The 21,642-nt window shown below is 49.0% G+C and overlaps 6 protein-coding genes across 6 annotated transcripts; 1 reads left to right on the top strand and 5 right to left on the bottom strand.

Moving 5' to 3' along the window:
* Window positions 1-430: 430 nt before the first annotated feature.
* On the top strand, window positions 431-4,744 carry ALT_6903 (putative SNF2 family helicase; the record flags this gene model as incomplete). Its single annotated transcript, XM_089600152.1, has 14 exons — window positions 431-1,017; window positions 1,067-1,796; window positions 1,848-1,868; window positions 1,916-2,000; window positions 2,059-2,146; window positions 2,206-2,325; window positions 2,378-2,535; window positions 2,588-2,687; window positions 2,743-2,830; window positions 2,887-3,082; window positions 3,145-3,511; window positions 3,620-4,067; window positions 4,129-4,305; window positions 4,364-4,744. 14 exons carry the CDS (start codon window positions 431-433, stop codon window positions 4,742-4,744), a joined length of 3,546 nt encoding a protein of 1,181 aa, XP_089455614.1.
* Window positions 4,745-4,985: 241 nt separating this feature from the next.
* On the bottom strand, window positions 4,986-5,798 carry ALT_6902 (uncharacterized protein; the record flags this gene model as incomplete). Its single annotated transcript, XM_033559554.2, has 2 exons — window positions 4,986-5,690; window positions 5,751-5,798. The coding sequence occupies 2 exons, from the start codon at window positions 5,796-5,798 to the stop codon at window positions 4,986-4,988; spliced, it is 753 nt and encodes a 250-aa protein (XP_033415445.2).
* Window positions 5,799-7,017: 1,219 nt separating this feature from the next.
* On the bottom strand, window positions 7,018-9,491 carry ALT_6901 (uncharacterized protein; the record flags this gene model as incomplete). The annotated part of the gene is made up of 4 exons (XM_089600151.1): window positions 7,018-8,660; window positions 8,718-9,119; window positions 9,185-9,312; window positions 9,394-9,491. 4 exons carry the CDS (start codon window positions 9,489-9,491, stop codon window positions 7,018-7,020), a joined length of 2,271 nt encoding a protein of 756 aa, XP_089455613.1.
* Window positions 9,492-10,408: 917 nt separating this feature from the next.
* On the bottom strand, window positions 10,409-14,001 carry ALT_6900 (NPA1/URB1 family protein; the record flags this gene model as incomplete). Its single annotated transcript, XM_089600150.1, has 5 exons — window positions 10,409-10,726; window positions 10,779-11,105; window positions 11,155-11,954; window positions 12,007-13,806; window positions 13,854-14,001. 5 exons carry the CDS (start codon window positions 13,999-14,001, stop codon window positions 10,409-10,411), a joined length of 3,393 nt encoding a protein of 1,130 aa, XP_089455612.1.
* A 591-nt stretch (window positions 14,002-14,592) lies between these two features.
* ALT_6899 (pre-mRNA-splicing factor ATP-dependent RNA helicase prp22) lies at window positions 14,593-18,285 on the bottom strand (the record flags this gene model as incomplete). Its single annotated transcript, XM_033559557.2, has 1 exon — window positions 14,593-18,285. One exon carries the CDS (start codon window positions 18,283-18,285, stop codon window positions 14,593-14,595), a length of 3,693 nt encoding a protein of 1,230 aa, XP_033415448.2.
* Window positions 18,286-18,917: 632 nt separating this feature from the next.
* On the bottom strand, window positions 18,918-21,486 carry ALT_6898 (ATP-dependent RNA helicase SUV3; the record flags this gene model as incomplete). Its single annotated transcript, XM_089600149.1, has 3 exons — window positions 18,918-19,968; window positions 20,019-21,156; window positions 21,468-21,486. 3 exons carry the CDS (start codon window positions 21,484-21,486, stop codon window positions 18,918-18,920), a joined length of 2,208 nt encoding a protein of 735 aa, XP_089455611.1.
* Window positions 21,487-21,642: the final 156 nt, after the last annotated feature.

Below are 21,642 nucleotides of genomic sequence, written 5' to 3'. Positions count from 1 at the left end.
CGTTTGTTCCTGCAGTATATCTCTCAATTCTCTCGTCTCATCTCCTTTCACTCGCTTCTCACCCTTATGCTCAGGTTTCATATCATACTGGCCCCATCTTCCTACCTCCAGTCTACAAAAGCCTAATTCAAACGATCATCTCCGTCTTCTATCTTCTTTCCTTCTTACATCTTCCTCTCATTCTTCTATCTTCCTTCCTTGCTCTCCAATATACCAGCAGACTCGCCTTCTTTCCGCACCACTTCCTCTCAGCTCTGGTTATTCCCTCTTACAAACTACAGTCCTCCTCCCAAACCTCTCTTCTCCAAGCACCGCAGAAGGGGAGCCGTTGAAAACCATTTTTGTAACCTCTGATCATCGGCCTTCCTTGGTTATCTCAATCGTCTATATCCAATAGCCTACGTTGTGACTCTCCTCCTTGCTCGCAGCCATGGATCTCGATCCTCCACAAAGAAGTGACAATATATCGCCAGAACCCGGACCATCTGAACTAGATATCGACCTTTCTCAGTTAGAGGATATAGATGCACGTCGACAGCAAACAGCATCAAAAGCCCTCTATGCCCGAAGCGTTTTGGCTTTACGGAACAATGTCCCTACGACTTCCATTCCCAACGATACAGCAGCACCTCCCTCGGCTCCTGTACCATCAATAACTTGCACAGCACCTGCTCCTTTCGACAATCAGCTATTTGTGAGCCAGCCGGCGGACAATATCCTTGACGATAATGAGATTGAGCAAATTCGGCAATATGTAGCTTCCCAGAATGGGAATGCGAGCGAAAGCAATGGCCTTACAGCCATGTCCCAGGAGCAAGACAATGTATCGACCGAAACTTCAAGTGGTGCGACGGCCGTTGAGGATCGGATGAATCTGGATGAGCCACAACCTGTGGTGGCCTCATCGTCGAAACCCTCCGAAGCCCCTGACGCACCTGCGGTTACAGGGACTCAGGGATCAGTTGATGAAAATGTCGCGTCTGAATGGCCTGAGGTCCAGGAAGAAGATTCTACAGGGTAAGCTAAGCGATAGCGTTTCAGATACCCGCTTGACTGACAGTGGTAGGTTCGATATTATGGAGACATGGTACAATACCCTTGAGAACCCGACTCTCGAGGAAAAGGTACAATATGAAAAAGCAAAGCAGCAAGAGTCTCGGCGCAGGCGGAGGATTGCCAACCGGAAGGCTCTGGAAGAGGCAGAACAGACCCTTGAGTCTTTTCCGGATTTATCTGATGATGAGCCGCTCAATTCGTCGCTTGGAGCATTACCCGGAGACACTGGTAAGCGCTCGGATATGGTGTCTGGAAATCGACCTTCGAGAGGCCCACGAAAGCAGAAGAATAGGGTCTCTGCTGCAGAAAGACACAGAAGTATGCAGTTAGGTCTCGATGTTGCCTTAGGGCATGTCACAAGTAAGAAAGGGCGAGGAAAGAAGGGCTCTCGAAAGCGAAAGGTAGATGACAGCAATGGAGATGTTCCAGCCAACGGGAACGGAAGCAAGGGCAATTTGGAGGATACGGAATTTGATCTAGACGGATTTCTCAATTCTGATGTTATCGCTGACGCTCAAGCAAACGCTGGGCTTCCGGCAATACCAATATCTAATTCCAAAAACAAGCAAAATGTGCTCACCGAACTTGTCGCTAGCATCCCTTCTGCCGACCAGAAACAAGCCAAGTCCGACAAGCAGGCAGTCCTCGAGGCAACCACAAAATTCAGGAACAAAGCAAGACCTGATGGTAAGGGCGGGTGGAGGATCAAAGGCATGAAGACTAGTCTCTTCCATCATCAGGTTTGAACATCTTCAGCATGCTTTGATGATCCAAACTAACGCGTGACATAGCTTCTCGGTGTAGCGTTCATGGTAAGCAAATGCTAGGATGTACCCAGAAACACAACTAATGCCAACAGCGGGAGAGGGAGAATTCGACCAGTCCACCCTACGGGGGTTTTCTTTGCGACGTTATGGGTTATGGTAAAACAGTCCAGGCTTTAGGTAACTAGCATTTGCAAAGGCCGAAAGCACTTGGTGGATATTGACTCTTGCGCTCTAGCCAATATTGTCGATGGAAGATGCGTTGACCCAAACGATCCCGTCAAAACGACATTGATAGTCGTTCCACCTCATCTTGTCAGGCACTGGTATCACCCCTCAGTGCTGTTTTTGGTTCAAAAATTGATATTCTGACAAACATAACCAGGGAGGGTCAAGTCCTCAAACATTGCGAGAAGGACGCGGTTGGTGAGGTTATTACATACTGTGCTCAAAACAGACTGCGTACCCTCGACGTTATTCAAAGTCTGCAGAAGTACAGTGTCATGTAAGTTATACTGTGGCATGCTTCCCTGAAAACTCGCTCATCCGATGATCAGAATTACGACATACGACGAGGTCAGACGCTCGTATCCACGGCTGGAGCGCAAAGGTGAGGTTGTCGATGAAAAGAAGATTATCGAGATGTGGAAGGAACTATATACCAAAGAAGTCGGGCCGTTACATAAAATCAAGTTTTTGAGGATCATCCTTGACGGTAAGCATATGAAAACAGCAAGCTTACATTTGTATTGACTGTTTCTATTCAGAGGGACATTCGATCAAGAACCATCTTGCCTCTACATCAATCGCCGTCCGTGCTCTCACTGGCCATCACAAATGGATCTTAAGTGGAACGCCCGTGCCTAAGTAAAGGTTCCTGCTTCTTGCGTCGAGATACCGGAGTGCTGATAGACGGCTGTAGCTTCATTACTGAGTTCTATCCCCATTTCGATTTGCTGGGCTATCCAGACACGAATGATTACAGTCAGTTCGTGAAACGGTATTGCGAGGTACAAGTGGCCCCCTGGTGTTACTCTATGGAACCCTGACAATCATACGAACACAGGACGACGAAGCCCGACGGCGGCTTCAAAATCTATGCCGAACATACCTCCTCCGTCGGACGCATATCAGTCGGCTCTTCTCATTGCCTATCATCAAATTACCTGATATAGACAGGTCGGTCATCAAGGTAGATTTCTGTGAAGTAGAAAGAAGGATTTACAACGAGGTACTCGAGCTGTTCATTTCAAATATCAATGGTACGTATCTTTTACATGTTGCTTTGAACAGGTACATGAACTGACCAAATCTCTTGGTGAAGGTTTCAGCGATGACACGAGTCCGCGTCTGGCCCAGTGTCGATGCTTTCTTACTATGATGCTGAAACTAAGAATGGTCTCTAATCATTTGCTCACGACTCAAGATCTCGTCAAGGGGCTATTGACCCCGTCTCTTTTGAGAGATCTTGTCGAGATTGCAAGAGAAACAAGAGATCCTGATCATCATTCAAACCAGATAACAAAATGGTTTGTCACCTTGAAGAAAGGTGTTTCCCTGCCTGCCGCACAGCCAGATAACGAAGATCCGAGCCAGTCGAGGAGTGAACTCAACGGGGACAGAGAAGAGCTTGTCAAACAATTTCACAAGTTTACTACGGATCTTCACGAGAACGGGCAATGGGACGAGCGGTTGAGAAGAACCAGCTGCGCACAATGCAAGTTAACTCCAATAGGTCCAGTCATCACCAGCTGCATGCATCTGTATTGCGAAGAATGCTATTTCATTCTCAAAAATAGTCTCACTTCTGCGGATGGGAAGCCAATATGTCAAACATGCAACAGTCCTATCGCGGAGGCTGCATATTGCGGCACTGACGAACCTATCGTACTCGATGAGCCGTCGGCCCCTTCTAGTTTGACTCAGAATAACACCAGAAGGACCAAACCATCTTCTCAGAAAAAATCAAACAGATTGTCTGGCACTCAGATGTTCACAACCGCCGCACAACGACGATCACGGATGCGGCAAACGCATGATGAACAGCAGAATGAAGACGAGGAGATAGATTGGATTGTAGCCAGTAAAGGCGAAATGCCTGGTGCAAAGGTTGCCAAGGTGCGGGAACTGGTCGCTAATTGGATTCGAGAAGATCCAGATGCCAAAGTTGTTGTTTTCACGCAATTTCTTGACTTCGTTCGGATTTTTTCCTTGATATGTGCCAAGGAAGGCTGGGCGCACTGTCGTGTAAGTGCCTTGCTATTTCATTTTTCAATGAGCTGTCTTCAGGGCGCTAACTTCAAGGTAGTTGACGGGAAAGATGTCAATCGGCGCTCGCGACCTGAGTATGAAGGACTTCAGGGAGAAGCCAGACGTGAAGGTCATGATTGCGAGTCTCATGGCCGGTGGTACCGGGCTCGACATGTCCATGGCAAACAAGTGTATCCTTGTGGATCTCTGGTGGAATGAAGCCATGGAGCATCAGGTATGCATCCGTCGATCGAACGATTGTTGAATGTTCTTTCTAACGGTCATTAACTCAGGCATTTTGCCGATTGTACAGAATAGGGCAAGAGAAAGAGGTGGAAATTGTCAAAATCATCGTCCAGAACACTATTGACGACTACATCCTTCAGCTACAAACGAAGAAATCGGCGAATATCAACAGCACTATTGGTGAAGAAGAATTGCAGAAACGAGACACGATCATTGACCTTCTTAAAATGTTCGCAGAAGTCGAGGTGCAAGAAAACGGTGGCATCAGAGTCGAGGTACGCCGCAAGGGGGAACAAGCCGACAGAGCCGACAAAGGCACCAAAGGCAACCAGCAAGGCGCCGCGAAAAGAGCCAAGGCTAAAGGACCCAAGGGCAAAGAACGCGATACAGGGGATACAGGCGATACAGACCTTTGCTCTTCAACTTAGTTCTCAGTGCTTGAAACGCATGGGAAATGCGCTTATGGATATTATTCACGTTGTTATTTGGCGCTATCTATTGGTCTTTTCAATTGGTTATTTCGGGATTCCACATATTGCAAGAATATGGAATTTTGATTACTAGTTCAGTTCTCGTCTGCGTACCTAACACATAATGGTCATCGAACAATATTATTACTGCAATGTGCCTTCCACATAAGATCATTTCACGTCATAACTCATAGATTTATCACCCCCGTTGATAGACTGCAACAGAATTTGAATCCATCTCCTGCAAAATACTACCTTGCTCATGGCCATTCTCAACATTTTCCTTGTCTTCGTCGGGTGAAGAGTACCACTCCTCTCCGCAGAAGACACCCTCAATGTCCATATCCACCGGATCCTCGTAGATGGGAAACATGCTTGTCGAATTGTTGCGCTGCGAAGAGAAGCTTCCAAGCCCTCCACTAAAAGACGGATTTGACCAAGTATCAAACGAATGAATCGGACACTGACCATGGAACCTCTCAGGAGGCGCCTCTGTTTCAGCCTCTGTCTCCGTTTCACTCCCCATATGCACCATGTCTATGTCCATATCTTCGCTCATAGCCCGGCGAGGCACAGCAGGCAAGACGCCATTCGCATCGACATGGCCTTGCTGATAGCTATCAAGGCTAAAGAAACCCGTATAATGATTGAAAAGCTGACTAGAATCCAGCAGCGGCCCTGTGCCCTGATGACTTGCGTTCGTGGATTGTGTCTGGTACGGAAGGTCGGATTGGGATATCCTTGCTCTCTTGGCCGGTGGAATTGGGGTTATGGTGCTCTCGTCTGCAGTACTGTCTCCAATCTCGTCATATATTCCAGCCTGCGGAGTGTGGTTGTTTATGGAGTTGGTGATATTATTCTGTACAGGGCAACGTTTTCTCTTCTCGCGGTGGAAGGCAGTTGCCTGTGTCATTTGCTTGGTATCAGCATGATCTTGATGTCATAAAGGCCTATATCGACTCACCACTTGATCTACATTCAAACAGAGCTCAAAATCTATCTCGTCCATCATTGTGTGCGTAGATGACTGCAGGAAATGACAAGTTAGTGGTGTTGGGGGGCAAAGTCCTCAGTGATGAAGCATTTCATGTCTGCAGACTCTACACGGTCGTTCTCCAGCATTTCAGCCATAAAAGACGAAAGGATAGAGTGCTATGTGTCAGGAATTTTGCGAGTTGAGGGGATGTGACTGCGTAGTCGGTGACTGTGTGCAGGCCTGAAAAGGATTGGGAGATATTCTAGCTGCGACGTACCCGACTTAAAGGAATATTGTTTCGTTGAATCATACATGACATGATAACAGTAAAGAGCAGACAAATGCTGATTAAAATGCAAGAACAGAGCGCTTGTGTATTCAATCAGTGTGGATGAAGTGGTCGATCTAGTGCCAGGCTCTCGAGCCAGAACGCTGTTTGAAGTACTTACTTCGATTCTGAAGAGACGAAGAAGAGATGCCAGACTTGATTTAGGAGAAGAAAGGATCGAGCTTGTAAACATGAGTGAGAAGACTAGAAGAGAGAGGAAGAGGGTGGAGTAACGCTGTCCGGACCTTGGGATAGAGTGCAGCATTTCACACACTATGATCAATTTGTCTGCGATCTAGAGCCAGTTCAAGGTTCAAAGTTACTCTTTCATAGCTTGAGTGACAACCAGATTGCCGGCGATTCAGAGTCATAGGAGGAAGAACATTAGAGAGCTCACGCATGAGGACATGTTCAGTGACACACTTTTCTTTTCGGTGGTTTGTCCTTGACTGTAGACGAAACAACTGGCAGAAAATACTACCGGGAGCGACAAGTTACCAAGTCTCAAGGACACTCCTCATACTTTACGATAGATTTTACGCACAACACCTTGGATAGAGCTGACCGTCCATGTAGTTGATCGAGATTCATAAGCTAACTAGCAGGAGTAGATCACGATCACGATCACTAGTGCCATGACACATACAATCCTCGAGAGACTGAGGTCGAGAGGACGATCATCTCGTCATAAATCATACTCGAACAATATCCTCGCAGCATTGGGACAAAGCCATTCCAGTGAGACCATAATACCCCCTTTGCGAGGCATAAGAGTAAAACGGGGGTAAAAAAACAGTATAATTTAGCTAAGAAATTGCAAACAAACCAACAAAACCAGCTCAAAATGCTCCAGCAAAGGGGTATCATGGCTTCTCAGGAACTACGGTCTGCGCACGCTTGAGGCATGGTTGGTCAACGCGTACTCGTCTACCTGAACTGCCCTGGGCCGCCAACTTGGCCAAACATGTCCAAAAGATGTCTGGAGGATGGAGGAGGTCCTTGTGGGCCGGGGTTACCCTCAAAAGGTCCCTGTCCACCATGACCAAGTCCCAGAAGAGCGTCACTATTATGTGGCATAGGCGGGAAAGCGGATGGCGGGGGCACGTTCATGTAACCAGGAGGGGGAATCATCCCTGGTGGAAGGGGGCCGCCCGCACCGCGTGGGAAAAGCTGGCGTTCATTGGGGGGAGGAACATTGCCATGCATGGGCGGCATCATGAAGTTCGGGTTGACACCTCGTGTTGGGGTTGGAATGCCGGGAGGAGGAACCAAGGGGCTGGGGCCGCCACCCTGCTGTGGAGGCATCTGAGGACCATTCCATCCTGGAGGCGGAAGATGCTCAAATCCCGGTGGTCGCTGAATACCCATGCCAGGATGGCCCTGCCCTTGAGGAGGCCTGGAGCCGCCTGGGGTGATTGGCATATGACCGCCTTGTGGAAATGGGACCTCATCAAAGTAACCCATGGGCGGTCCATTGGCAGGTCTTCTCCGAAGCTGATCAGCATCTGGTCTCTGCATGTTGGCAATTGCGGGGTCATCCAAGAAATTGTGTCCTTTCTGAGCAGTCGGGATGCCCGGGGGGCGGGACAATACTTCCGGTACATTCATTAAACCAGGCGCCGGACCGGCACTTTGAGGTTGACCGTGTAGTCCGTGAGGTTGTGGAGCGACCGGACTCACTCTAACCTGTTGCATTAAACGAAGAAGATGCTCTCTGTCGCGAGGCTGAGAGTCCTTAAAAGGGGAGTCGTGTGCGTGCATGTTTTCTTGAATTGTGGGAGCCGTGCTGTGAGGATGGGCATCCGGCATCGCCATGTATTCTGGCCGTTTCACCGAGTCCTTTGAAGGAGAAGAGAGAGCACTCAGAGCTGAATCCACTTGCGCCATGGTTGGGCGAGGGGCCTGTGCACTGTCGATTTGGGGTGTCGCATTGCGCGATTTGCTTCCTCCAAGCATTTGTAAGATGCGCTGGAACCCTTCCTGATCTGCATCATTGGTTGGAGGTTGGGGAGCTGGTGATCTGGTTCCAAATTGGTGCTCCGATTCCTTCGCTGGGCTTCCTGGAGGCGGACTAAACAACCCGGCGAATCGAGACGACTTTCCAGGCTTTCCCGGTGCTGGCTCTTTCTTGCTAGGTATTTCGATGGGGGCGGGTGTGATGACCTCCTGAGCGGGCTTTGCATCACCTAGGAGTCCAAAGAAACGCTCCATCGCTGAATCCGACTGGAGAGTCGCACCGTTGCTACTGAATATTTCGCCATCCGTGGGTCGGTGTTCGGGTTGCGCGGGCTGCGTAGGCTGCGCAGGTCTGCTGGCAACCGATTCGGAGGGAGTTTCTTTCTTCTCCTCCACTTGTGCTTGCGAAGAGCCGGCCTTCATTCGCTCTTTCCAGCGCTCAAAATCTTCTTGCGTATGCACCTTACGCGACTCATCTCTGTCATTCGCGTCCATCCACTCAGGATCCTGTTCAAACTTGGCTCCTCGATTCCAGTCGCGGTCTGCACCATGTCTATCTCGGCGCCAATCTCTGTTCCGCACTGAAAGTTTCTCGTCTTCTGTCTCTGGTCCATCTTGGGCGTTGTCATTACGAAACCAGCTTCCTTCATGTCTGGCCCGACCCGGCGTACCATCTTTCCGAGGGGTAAATTGTCCTTCTTTCTCGCTCACTCCTCGCTCAAGAGCCTGCTCCCTCTGATCACGGTTCCAACGGTCGAATTCTACATTGCGTCTGGGCTTTCTGTCTTGATCCTCTTGGCCAAAAGTACGACGCGGCCGTCCGTTATTCCATTCTTCTCTTTCCCCACGACGACCGTTGAGTGGCGTTGGTTTACCATCACGGCGATCAAAGTCTCTATCTCCGGCTTCCCTGTCCTTGAAGAACTTGTCTCGTAAATTGAAGCGCTCGCTTGAAGCCTCATCCGGCTCCACCTGACGGGAGGGACGGTCCGTGAAATCTATCGAGCCTTTGCTACCGGATATGCGAGATGCAGATGCGAAAGCAGTTTTGGGAGGCCCGAGAACAATATCCTCTTCAACAACAGCCCCGGGTTAGCTAGTCTTGGCATATGGAAAGGTGGACAATGGCGTCATTTACCAGAATTTGAGTTTCTCGAGATATGGCGATTCTCGAATAGGCTTGGTCTCCTAGGCGTTGTTTCGTTTGGATTCGTGGGGTCTCTAGAATTTGTAGGTTTCCGTTGCGTTGTTGGGTCAGGGATCGGGCTGATAATGAGTAGAATCGTCAGTATCATGAAAGCGAGCGAGATAAGCATGGTCACTTGAAGCGAGCGATATTGTTCTTACCCCATCCATTCTTCTACCGGTGGTAGATTTGTGGGCTTAGTGACCAGAGGCGATGAGCGCAGCCATAGCAGCTCATCGATCTGGTAACGTCGCGCCATAAGGATGGCAGTGTGTGTGTGATATGATGATCAGATTGTTACCGCGTGCTCATTGGTTCACACCTTCGAGAGGCACGAGCGTCGCCGACAGGAATAATTTTTGTGAGCTGAGGATAGATCGCTGAGTGAAGACGTTCTCGATCGACTGAAATGGGGTTTCGAAGAATAAAAGGTCAAATGAAAAGCGAGGCCACTTGCCAGTGGCAAGGCGGCAGGTGGAGGTGAAATCGGTGAAGGATCAGAGTGTGCTTGGGAATGGATGAGGGGTAACAAGGATAGTTTTGTTTTGGAATTGCTTCGACAGGGTAAGTCTGAGAATAATCTGAATAGATAATATGGTCACACTGTCGATTTCAACGGAAGGCTTTTGAGTCAAGGGGAATGGTAGAGAGAGCAGTCGATGGTGCGGGCGGAGAAGATGAGGTCGGGATGGTGAAAGTCGTTCGGCCGCAAAACGTTTCGTCCCAGTCTGCACTGCCCAAAGGGGTAAAAGCGGCCAGCATATATCAACCAGCCTCAGCTCAGCTCAGCTCTCACCTTTGCCAGTGCAACCTCCCACTCCAAAAATGCCTCAAAGCTAAGGTAAAAACATTGAGTCATCTGCTTTTCAATGTTATACTTGCTATTTAAAAGATACTTTAACCATCTTACTACATGATGTACAACCTAGTATGCGAGCGAGACGTTATCAAGCCGAAAGTATGCCAAGCAGGAGAACTGCATATTTATTGTAGAGCGTCTACAATATACATGCAGGAATAGTGAATGGTGAATGGTTTCTCTTCAAGAAATGAGCATATGGCATCGCTCACAATACATCAGAGAACCCCGTCAATTCGAGACAACCTGCGAGACAATCCCAAGAGGATGTAAATGAAGGATCAATTAAGTACTCCTAGAAGAATACCCAAGAACATCTACCCAGCAATATGTTCAATAACCTGAGCCACTGCCCCTCCACTCCATTTCGTGACTCGGTCCTGGTCCGCTGTTAGACGCAAGGTGTCGGCCATGGCGGCAAAGGTAGCAGCCTCTTTAGCATTCACTACCGGGAGCTGGGTTTGAATCCAGCTGACAACGCCTGCCCTGGTAACTAAGGTTGTACTGCCTCCGACCTGTGTCGACCGGTACAGGAGATGCAAAATCTTCCTTTTGGCAGAGACCCCAACACTAGGTGAGTCATAGAAGGAGAGCACACGCTCGAAAACATTTGCACGGCGGTAGATATCCATATCCTGTAGGAGTCAGTCTCGGTATCATGCTTGTTTAGAAGAGAAGTCCGCTTACTGTCTCAGTGCGAAGGCCCTTGATGAGCAGATCCAATAGCCAACTAGTTTCCTCGAAGTATCCATCGTCCAACTCAGGTTCATGTAACAAAATCTTGTCAATCCAGTAAGATGGAATCTTTTCCACTTCCCAAGCTGGTGCTTTCTGGAGAAACTTATTGACCTTGCCATAAAGTTTGTGCATTGGGTTCGTGAGCACGGAGAGACAGCAAGTAGCACATTCCCCGACTATCCACGGTACGGGGCTTTCGAACCCAATTTTTCTCACAGTCTCGAGCAGCTCGCCGATAAGGATGTACACTGATCGCCATTCTGCATATTTGGACTCCTGATATCTTGTTAGTCATTACTCCATCATTTGTGCATGGAAAACATACCCTAAGCTTCGCCATGAATCGATTCAGGTTGGCAAATGCTTGTCTCCGAATTTCCTCATGTTCCGAACACAAGCACAGCATCAAATCAGAGATGCGACCCTGTTCCACCGCGATTTCAAGCTCCTCCTTCTCCCATTTGTGGAGCTCATTATGAGTTTTGCTTTCAGTCGGCAGAGTGCCGAAGATCTCCCTCAAATCTACCTGCGCAGCTTTGTCTTTCTGATCGTTGGGCTCCGAGCGACTCACTCCATCATGTGGGCTGCCATCTTTACTGGCGGCCTCTTCAGTGTCTTTCAGGGCTTTCTTAAGGGTTGACTTGACTTGCTTGCTCTCGATTGTTTGCAAAATGCCATCTCGAGCGGCCTTCAGAGTCTTTGAATCTTCCCCTGCCTGCTTCAATTTACCGAACACCCTAGCAATCCACGTGCATACAGCAAGTTCCGCAGCTGCATTCCCATTCTTGGCAACAAATGGCCATTGTTCGGTGATAGCAGCAACGATAAGGCTAGTCGGTTGGTTCTCGCCTTCAGTCAGAGATGAGAGTAAATCATCGTAATGGACTGGCTTCTTCGCAATTCTGCAAGCGCAATTATCGAAAAAGGCCAATTGATAACGGATGCTTTCGGACTCGGTAGCATCAAAGCTAGACAAGAGAGACGAGAAGGTTGAGGAACTCTGTATGATTGAGTTCTCTTTCAGAGTTGTTGTCAACAAATTCTCAATTTCCTTGGAGGAATCTTTGTCGGAAGTTTTAATAAGCACTTTGAGAATTGATGTAAAGGCTGAATATTGCATAGATCCTGGGTACTGTTAGTATAGCATCTTCGAAATGAGGTTGTCGCGGCTGCTTACCTGGTTGTTGCCACCACCGCATAGAAGCCGACAACTGTGCGATTTTAAGAACGTTTTGCAGTTGACTCAGAAGTGATTCCGCATCCTCTGCTTGTAGATTGGAACTCTCTAGTCGCTCCAAAATATCAACAAGAACAAGGGAGACATCGAAGTTCTCGTCAAACGCAGCATCAGGGACGATCTCGTAGAAGCAAGCCAGAAGCTCACTAACGGCCTCCTGTTGCTGCAAGTCCTCCTTGCTCGTTCTTCGGAACAAGGCTACAACATCTTTGACCACCGGGCACCGACGACAAAACTCTGCAACTAATTTTCCAGCAGCCTGCGTCCAAAATGGCTGGCTAGATCCGTGGTCTGCGTTGAATATCTTCAAAGCAGCGCGTAGCTTATTGAATGAGATCGTCAAGATTCGAACAGCGAACAGTGTAACAATCTCCGCGTTCAGGTTCAAACAGCGAGTCATGATCCTTTGGGTAAGCGGACGGGGAAGAATATTCTCGATGACAACCGAAACAGGCGGAGGCATAGCAGGGAGTTTGTCATTCCAACCACAATTTGGCGGAATTGGAAGACTGACAGTTGAAAAGAGAAGAGCAGACTCTGCCATCCAGGAGGACGTGGGTTTTGGATCAGAAATGAACATTGTCTTCTTCGTAAAGTAATCGGCGACAAGTTCCGGCGCTTTCTTAAAGATGGCAACCAGTAACTCGATCTGCAGGCGGTCCATATCCGGACGAAGTGCTTGAATGAGATAAGACAGAGTGCCGTTGCGGACAGGCACTGATTCCTTGTACTTATCCACGTACACAGCGGAATCCAGCCCCATTTCAATGGAAGAGTCATCCTCAGTCGGTAAGGTCTCGGGGTCAGTTCCATTTGGGTACCAGCCTGTTTCCGGTAGCAAGACGCCCAAAACAGGATCTGTACAGATATTCATTAGGATTTTGTGAACTTCATCTGCAATGGAAACTCCAGCCGGGTTTGGCTCCTCGGATTCGCGGTCGTAACCGTACAGCGTTACAAGTCGCTCGAGGTTCCATCGACCAAAGAACTTTGTTTTTGCGCTTCGCGGGAGAGCGGTATCCTGAATGATATCCCTGTCGATAGATTTGATGATTTCCAGAACAATATCTCGTGGATCCTTCCTAACAAATTCCAGAAATGCTTTGATCACCTTGTGTTGCTCGACTAAATCGGTCTTCGCATTCAAGTGTTGAACTCTAAGATTGGCAAGAAGATATTTTTGCGCATTTCTTCGCAATGTAGATTTTTGAGATTCGTCGGCCTCCTCTAGTTGGGCCTTATTCGGTGTCAAAAAGACATCGAGGCGTTTGAAAGTGATGTACCGTGCCATGTAGACATGTCGGGCCACCGCACCGCCGTCGAAACTGACAATCTCCGTAAGAAGACGAAGACATGGCGAGATCAGATGTTCCTTGGTCTTAAGTGCAGTTAGACCACGATTAAAGAGTCTCAGCTGATCTTTGTGCATCAGATGCTTGCACAGGGCCAAACCGAAGTCTCGAAGATCTAGCTGAGTGGAAATGGTTTTGAGAAAAATAGCCAGCACGGACGGAACAACGGTCAACAGGGACTCGTTATTGTTGCTGTCCGCAAAGCTCCATGTTTGAATAAGGTCAGGAAAGCAGATGGCCTCATCTCCGGCCCCATTACGAGAGATTTGCGTATCACAATAGGCCTTTAGAATTCGAAACTTCTTAGCCTTTTCACCCTCCTTCTCGGTCTGGCCGATGGATGTGAGAAAGTCCTTGAATTGTCTGATGCCTGTGCTTCTCGTGAGTGCTGAAATCTACAATTAGAAGCAAGTAACGGCGGTCCTAGGTACTTACCATGCTTGGATTCAGCAACGTTCTGTTGAAATGCCAGGAGGGAACGAAGCTGCGTATGAGAAGTTATCGGCGCAACATTTTCCGTCTCATCTCCATGATCGATCTTTCTTCTCTTTGACCGGGGAGACTGATGGTCAGCGTGCGACATTTTTCATATGTTGTTTTGCCAGTCTTCGCAGTAACGAAAGAAATAAAATCGAAGATTCGAAGCAATCTTATCAGAGTTTTGCGGTGTCTGATTGGTTGCTAAGGTGGCGGCTGCGGAATCGTGATCACAGTCCGGGATTTCACACCACCTTATTTCTGACCTGAAGGACGAGCCATCCCGTATCTTGAGTAGGTGGAAAGTCTCAGGTTGGATGCGTAGAGAACAGAGAAACCTCGTTGTTATTTTTCATTATTGGCAGAGTACAGCAACTTCCAGATTTTGAATGCTTCATGGAGTGGAAATTATTTTGCATAAAGGGAAGGCGGTGTGTATCTACAATTTTTGCTGCTCTCTCATTTCCCAAAACGATGATGAATGGTCTACTTTGCTTACTCTGTAGAGGACCTCAAGCTACAATGTTGATATGCCTGACTCTGATATCTTAATTCATTCGTGGAGGTACGTCTATGAATTGCTATGCCCATTTTGTAGGAACAAACAGCAATGATGCAACTAAAGTACAATTGAACGGGGTATTCTTGATAGTAAAATGACATATATCCAACCGCAGTGTATAGAAACTTGGGACTTTTAACCCCAAGTACCTCCACCACCCCCCCTTCCCTGGCGGCGTTGAGCAGAAAGACGCCAATCATCCTCTCCTGCAAAGCGGTTGTGCAAGGGTTGGATACGCTCCGCCTTCTTGCGCTTCGAAAGGCGATCAGTGGGCGCAACCTTAAAGAAGGTGGGTGCTGCCTCGACCAGCCATTTTGGCTCAATGGCGGTAGTGCAGTGCATGTATTCCTTCGTGGTAAGCACCAGGGTATGGTAGATAACATGCTCGGCCGGCTTGCCAAACAGGGCCGAGCTGGGATGCATGTACACCGGTGTTCCTTCAACCAATGTCTTGTAGCCCTCTTGAGGATCTTTCCGGGCTGCATTCCGGAAAAATCCAGTACACAACGCCTGCCGCACTTTCTTCGTGTCCCTACCGCATGAGACGATCTTATGGTGATATCGCTCCATGATGCCCAGTAGCTGCTGGCGTACATCTTGTGCGCGACGTATTTGACGTGCCTGAATAAAGTTCTCATAACACCACGCATTATTGAATTTGGAGTTTTTCCAGCCGTTGTAGACATTGAGCAGTGTCAAATGATCACCATGTGGATCGTGGAATTTGGCCTTCTTTTGGTCTGCTTGTTGCTGCTTCTCTTTCGGTCGATAGAAGACTGACTGGATCGAGAGCATAGCAACAATACTCAGCATTTCTTCTGAGCATCCCATGTCTACAGACGCAATAAGAACCTTGGCGAGAGCCGGCTCCATAGGGAAATCGGCCATCTTACGACCCAGCCTGGTCAAAAGACCTTCATCATCCAGAGCCGACAGCGCATAAAGCTCCTCCAAAGCTGTAAGCATGGTATTTGTCGGCGGTGGGTCCATGAAGTCGAAGTGTAGCAAGTCATTGATACCCATTGCCTTGAGCATGAGAATGGTATGCGACAGGTTTTGACGTTGGATTTCAGGGATCGTCGTTGGAAGCATTTCCGATTGATAAGCTGCTTCAGTGTACAAACGGTAACACTTTCCTGGGCCAGTTCTTCCCGCACGGCCAGCTCGTTGTTTGGCTTGCGCCTGAGAAATCGGGGTGACCACAAGAGAATCCATACCAAGTTTGGGATCGTAGGCATTCTGCTTCACGAAGCCCGGATCAATGACATAATAGATGTTATCGATCGTGATAGATGTTTCGGCAATGTTTGTCGCAATGACCACTTTCCTTCCGCCGGGAGGTGCTGGTTCGAAGATTCTGCTCTGCATCTCACTAGGAAGGGCAGAATAGACCGGAAGAATGATCAAGTCAGGGACACCCTTGCCTAAGGCTTTCATTCGTTCGTACAAAATCTCACACGCGGTGTCAATCTCCTCCTGTCCCGTCAAAAACAGAAGAATATCTCCAGCTGGTTCTGTCAAATGAATCTGCATGACAGTGATGAGAGCCGCATCCAAATAATCAGGCTCGGGCTCTTTCGAATACATGATCTCGACCGGGTAGGTACGACCGGGAATTGAGAAAATCGGACACTTGTTGAAGTATTCGGAGAACTTTTCGGCATCCAGAGTGGCTGAAGTAACGATGAGTCTGAGGTCGGGCCGTCTTTTGATCGTCTTCTTCAGCAGCCCGAAAAGAACGTCAGTGGCGATCGTCCGTTCGTGGGCTTCGTCCAACATGATCACAGAGTATCTCTTCAGATCAGGATCGAGCAAAACCTCTCTTTGGAGCATTCCGTCGGTCATGTACTTGATCTTCGTTTCCGGACTCGTGCAGTCTTCGAAACGAATCGTGTACCCGACCTCTGCACCCAGCCTGCAGCCGACTTCCTCCGCCACACGTTTGGCGACAGACATGGCCGCCACACGTCGCGGCTGTGTGCATCCGATAATGCCGTTGTTCGCGTACCCAGCCTCCGCCAGGTACTGCGTCACTTGAGTTGTTTTTCCTGACCCAGTGTCTCCGACAACAATCAACAATTGGTTATCGCGAACAGCGTCGAGTAGCTGTTGACGGAATTTGAAAACTGGGAGACTCTCCCGCTGCTGCTTAATTGACATATTCGTTCTCTTGCCAAAGGACTGATTCTTGCCCATAGTGACTCTTTTCCACTCGGGCACCGCATCGTCAGGCTTTGATTGAGCGCTCCGTAGATCAGCTGCGAATTTCCGCTGGTCTGGCGCAGCCATAGGATCTTGCCATTGTGCGCTGAGGTCAACCTCGGCCGCTTGTTCTGCAGCTTTATCTTGAGCCTCTTGCTGACGCAGTTCTCTCCGTTCCTTGGCCAAATTGGTACCTGCCATTGCAGCGCGGTTAAGAGAGCCGTCGGGGGCCTTGACGACTCTGATGGGAGAAAGCTCCAGGGACATCTTGGTCTGGCCAGCCAGGAAGGGAGGTTCTTCGTCTCGGACCTCGATATCAATATCTTCTTCTTCCTCGAATGTACCCTCTCCGGTCAACGTGGCATGGTACTCTTCGTCAAGATCAGGATAGTCGGCTGCAGAAACAGCACCGGATGCAATGAGTTGTTTAATCTCCCATCTTTCAGGAGACGTCAATCGTTTCCGATTTCTCATCGGCCTTCCGTTTGAATCCTCTATGACTGGCACTTCTGAACTCAAATTTCCGTATCTATCCTTGCCGTGAATACCTTCGAGACGCTCCATGTTGGCACCCGATGCGAGGCGCTTTTGAGGGACGAGGTCAAGGCCAGTGACTTGGTCCACTTCCTTCATAGAGAGACCAATGCGCGAACCTTGTATACTGATGACTTTGACCTTGACCGGCTGCCCCCTGGACACCAAGTCAGAGGGATGATTAACTCGTGCCCCTTCCTGCATTGCAGAGACATGCACCAAACCGTCGACTTTGCCTTTTACCCCCAAGAGATTCACAAAGGCACCAAAGTCTTTGACTCCAGTTACACGTCCGTCATAAACCTTGTAGAGTATGGGCTGGTCGTCCAATTCGACTGGAGGAGGCTTGCGGAAATAGTCGTCATCTTCGTCGCGATCACGGCGCCTCCGTCGCTCGCTGCGCCCGTTACGATACGTGTCGTCCCTGGCACCGTATTTGCTCGTCGACCGGCCAAATTCGTCCACCTCGTCGTCTCTTTTACTGTAGTCGGCGCTGCGCGATCGCGACCGTGAGCGGTATTTGGCTTCGCGCCTACGGCCCCGACCATAGTCGTCGTAATCCGGGCTTCTGCTTCGCTTTCTGCTCGTTCGCTCCTCTCGTGTCGACCGACCCTTATCTTCCCGAGCCTTTCCTGCTAGTCCTTCAAGCATTGCAAACGTGTCGTCCATAGCTCCGGACTTTGCGTCACGCTCATCGACATCCTGGCTTCGAATGCGGTCGTCTTCATCCCATTGTGGCTGCTTGTCAGGAACAGCAAGTCCCTTGAAAACCCGGGCTTTCTTCTCAAGAGCATCAAGAACATCCATATCCCCATCTGCTTCTGTCCTCTCCTGGGCGGCGTCTGCTTTCTTCGACTTGTATTTGGGGTGCATCGTAAGAACCAGGCGATCGATACTCTCCATCAGACTCTGCGGGAACTCCGCACCCATCGCCTCCAACTTCCCCTTGAACTCGTCGAACGAACCACATGATAGATGCTGATCGATCACAAACTCAGCGAGTGTCTTGTCACTGACGCCTAAGTGATTCTGGAGCTCACCCGTGATTCGCGAAACGAGCGAAAAGAGCTCCAGGGACTCGAGGTCGTCCATAACCTACAATGGAGAGCGAAATCACCGAATGTGAAATCTGAACTTGTGAAAAGAAATATCGAATGATTGAGATATGATATTGATAGCGTCTCACGTGCGAGAGAGCGCCAGACACCCTCTGGCAACAAAGCTGCCTTCTTGATGTTCTCTGCGACAATTTAAAGATCGGAGCAAGCTCACCGTCGCGGAAAATCGTTGTGGCGTGTTCGGAGTTCTCGCCACCGATAAGATAAGCCTCAGCGATTATTGGCAACCAACTGGTAGAACCACAATACCACTTGATATTCTGTTTACATCCTACTTCGTAGCCCTCTATGCATGTGATTAAGAGACCCAAATATATAAGTAGTGTAAAAATATGGAGGTTTACAATACGTCCGTTTGCTTTTCAGATTATTTGAATGCAGCACCGGAAAGTTCGAGTTCTCCTCCGAAATATATAAAGCTGGGATCATGGACGGTGGACCAGCGACTTATATGTGGGCTCTATATGAAAATGATAATGTACATTAAGTCTAATGCATAGTTGAGCTTTCAAGCATGTCGTACATGCTTCCACATATGCCACGTAGGTCAACCGCAGCGAACGAAGTCGCCTGAGTGTGCCTATCTATCAATGATGAATGGGTCCTTCAGACCCCACGCGCAGCAGGAGCTGCTCTTTCTAGAGGACTGTCTTCAGCAGATACATCAACAGGAATTGTGTCCCCTTCCTGGCCGTCTCCGAATGGATCATAACTATCTTGACCCTCTTGGTCCAGAGAACCATCCTCCGCAGAGACATCAACGGGGACGCGTTCTCCGTTCTCTCCGTCTTCGAATCCTTCAATGTTCGCCTCAGCAAGGACCCGTTTCTGCTCCGCAATCTGTTTCTGCAAAGCGATCTGTCGGCGCAGTGATGCATCTTTCCTCAGCTTCTTGTTGGCAGAGAATTCAGTAAGTGCCCTGACCATTCTCTCTTCCACCATCTCCTTGACATGAGCTGCGAGTGTGCGATCCGTGAATATACCCCCAAACCGGTAGCTTAGCCAAGAATATAAGATGACGGATCTGTGTAGGCCTTCTAACTCATGCAGATAGTCCTTGTTTCCAGACACCGGTTCCTCAAGGATTTCCAGATTCAAGTCAGGGATATCCAGTAGTCCGCCACCGGAATGCTCTGCAACACATTCGGCGAACGCGCAAGCAACGCTGCGTGATTTCCTGTCCCGAGTGTACATGGGCGCAGCCATAAATGTCACTTGATCCTCTATAGGCAGGCCAACCACACTGTCTATAACTTCCGCATTATCGAGTTGACCGCGAGGGTCACACAGGAAAAACAGAGGGTTGACTTCACAGACTTCTAGCAGACGCTTGATAAGGTATTCAAAAGGAACGTCCCGCGGGAAATAGGCGGAAAACTTTTGAAAGACAGGATCGGGAGGGAAAATGCCGGCAGCGGTAAGCGGTGGTGGCTCAGTCTCCATTGCCTCGCGAATATATGGTAAATCAACTTCTTCTAGGGCTGTCACCAAGCCAATGTTCGACTCCGCGTCGTTGCTATCTTTCTTATCTTGCTGCGCAGCCGGGCGATAACGGCCAGCCCGACCTCCAATTTGCTTGATCTCGGGGACCGACAGCCTCACTAAACCTCCCGGGACTCTTTTAACTAAGGTCTCGAAGATAATGCGCTTGATACTCCTGTATCGTGGTCAGCAAAGTCCCTATGATAGTGTGCAATCAGTGCTTACAAGTTGAGACCCATGCCAATAGCATCACTCGCAACCAGAAAATCGTAATCGTTGTCGGGATCATTGAAGAGTTTGGCCTGCTGCGTACGGATCTCTGCTGGCAAGCTCCCGTACACAATCGCCGCTCTTCTGCCTGTAACTTTCTCAATATCTGCTTTCAATGCGTGGATCCCGACGCGGGAGAAAGCGACCAGGCAGTCTCCTTTTTGAAGATTCTTCAAATCGCCTCGAATACTCTGATCCATGACTTTCAGTGGGTTTAATCGTTTGTACCGGTGGATCTCGAGTCTGTCACCTGTGAGAGCCGCAAGCTCTCGAACCAAGGGCACAACTCTTGTTTCGCCACAAAGATGGAGCTCCTTAGCCCGCGCACCAAGCACAGCACGAGTCCACGCCCAGCCACGTTTAGGGTCCGCGAGCATCTGAATCTCATCGATGACTCCAACGTCATACGGCTGTCCTAGATTGACCATTTCAACTGTGTTGCTAACAATGGTCGGAGTCTGCCCTTCCGGTATTTTAACATCATCCCCGGTCACAAGGCTACAGGGGATCCCGCTCGCTTGAAATCGATGATACACCTCTTGCGCAAGGAGTCTAAGCGGCCCAGCGTAGAAGCCACTTTTGGAAGCTTGAAGCCGTTGTAACGCATGATAAGTCTTCCCAGAATTCGTCGGGCCAACATGCAGGTGGATTGTCCGTTGCAGCGCTCGGGCTTGAGGATACCATTCTGCCGGATAGCGCAAATCCGCAATCTTCTTCTGCTGTTCCAGACGGGGAGCAGAATACTTTTCAGTAATCTCTTCGGCGTGCATAAGATACCTCAGCTCGCTCCTCAGACCCGAAATACCAGAGCTGAGATAGGCTTTCTGAAGTGTGGTTTTGACATGGCGTAGAGGGCCAAAAGCTTTCTGGCCCGACCGGTCTTCCAGCTTGCAGGCGTTCAGCACATAGCGCTCGAATCTTTCCCATCCTGCCAAGGCCGGATCGGACGACTCTTTTAAGCTCTGCTTGTATTCTGCTAGCTCGGACTCGACAATGGAGGCGAAGTCGCGAATGACAAAGGGTTGACTCAGAGGTCTACGGGCGAGTGACTTCTTTTTCGAAGACTGTAAGGCAAACAGAGGAATCAGCAACCCTGTCAACTATGAAAGCGCACAAATGAAGGTATATATCAGGATCTGTTACGCTTTTCTTTAAAGATTGCTCTACTGCCTCGGCTTTTTCTTGCTTAGCTTTCTGAGATTTTCTGGCCTTCTCCAAGATGGGGCTCGTCGAGAAGGATCGCTGCACGGGACGAAATACAGGCCGCAAGGCACAGAAAAGGCAGCGGCTGCCTTTGCTGGTCCATGACTGCATTCCTTGAGCGGCTCGAAAGATATGTGAGGCGACAGAAGTTGTTCGAAGTCAAAGTTCAGGAACTGGCTGAGAAGCTAGGTAGCGTCGCACCTGGATCGTCGCGGACCATACATAAAGGAGTTGAATTGGAAGAACAGTCGGCAAAGTATCTTCAATGGGTTACGAGACAAGGGTATGGTAAAGCACTGATCACAAGCAAGCTATGAAAATATTTGTAACGACATCTTTTTTATCGGATGGGCTTATCGAGAAGATAATAATAATT

Source organism: Aspergillus lentulus (genome assembly GCF_001445615.1).
Source record: "Aspergillus lentulus DNA, contig: Alt12, strain: IFM 54703, whole genome shotgun sequence".
Classification (NCBI taxonomy): Eukaryota; Fungi; Ascomycota; class Eurotiomycetes; order Eurotiales; family Aspergillaceae; genus Aspergillus; species Aspergillus lentulus.
This window is presented reverse-complemented; position numbering and strand designations above follow the sequence as displayed.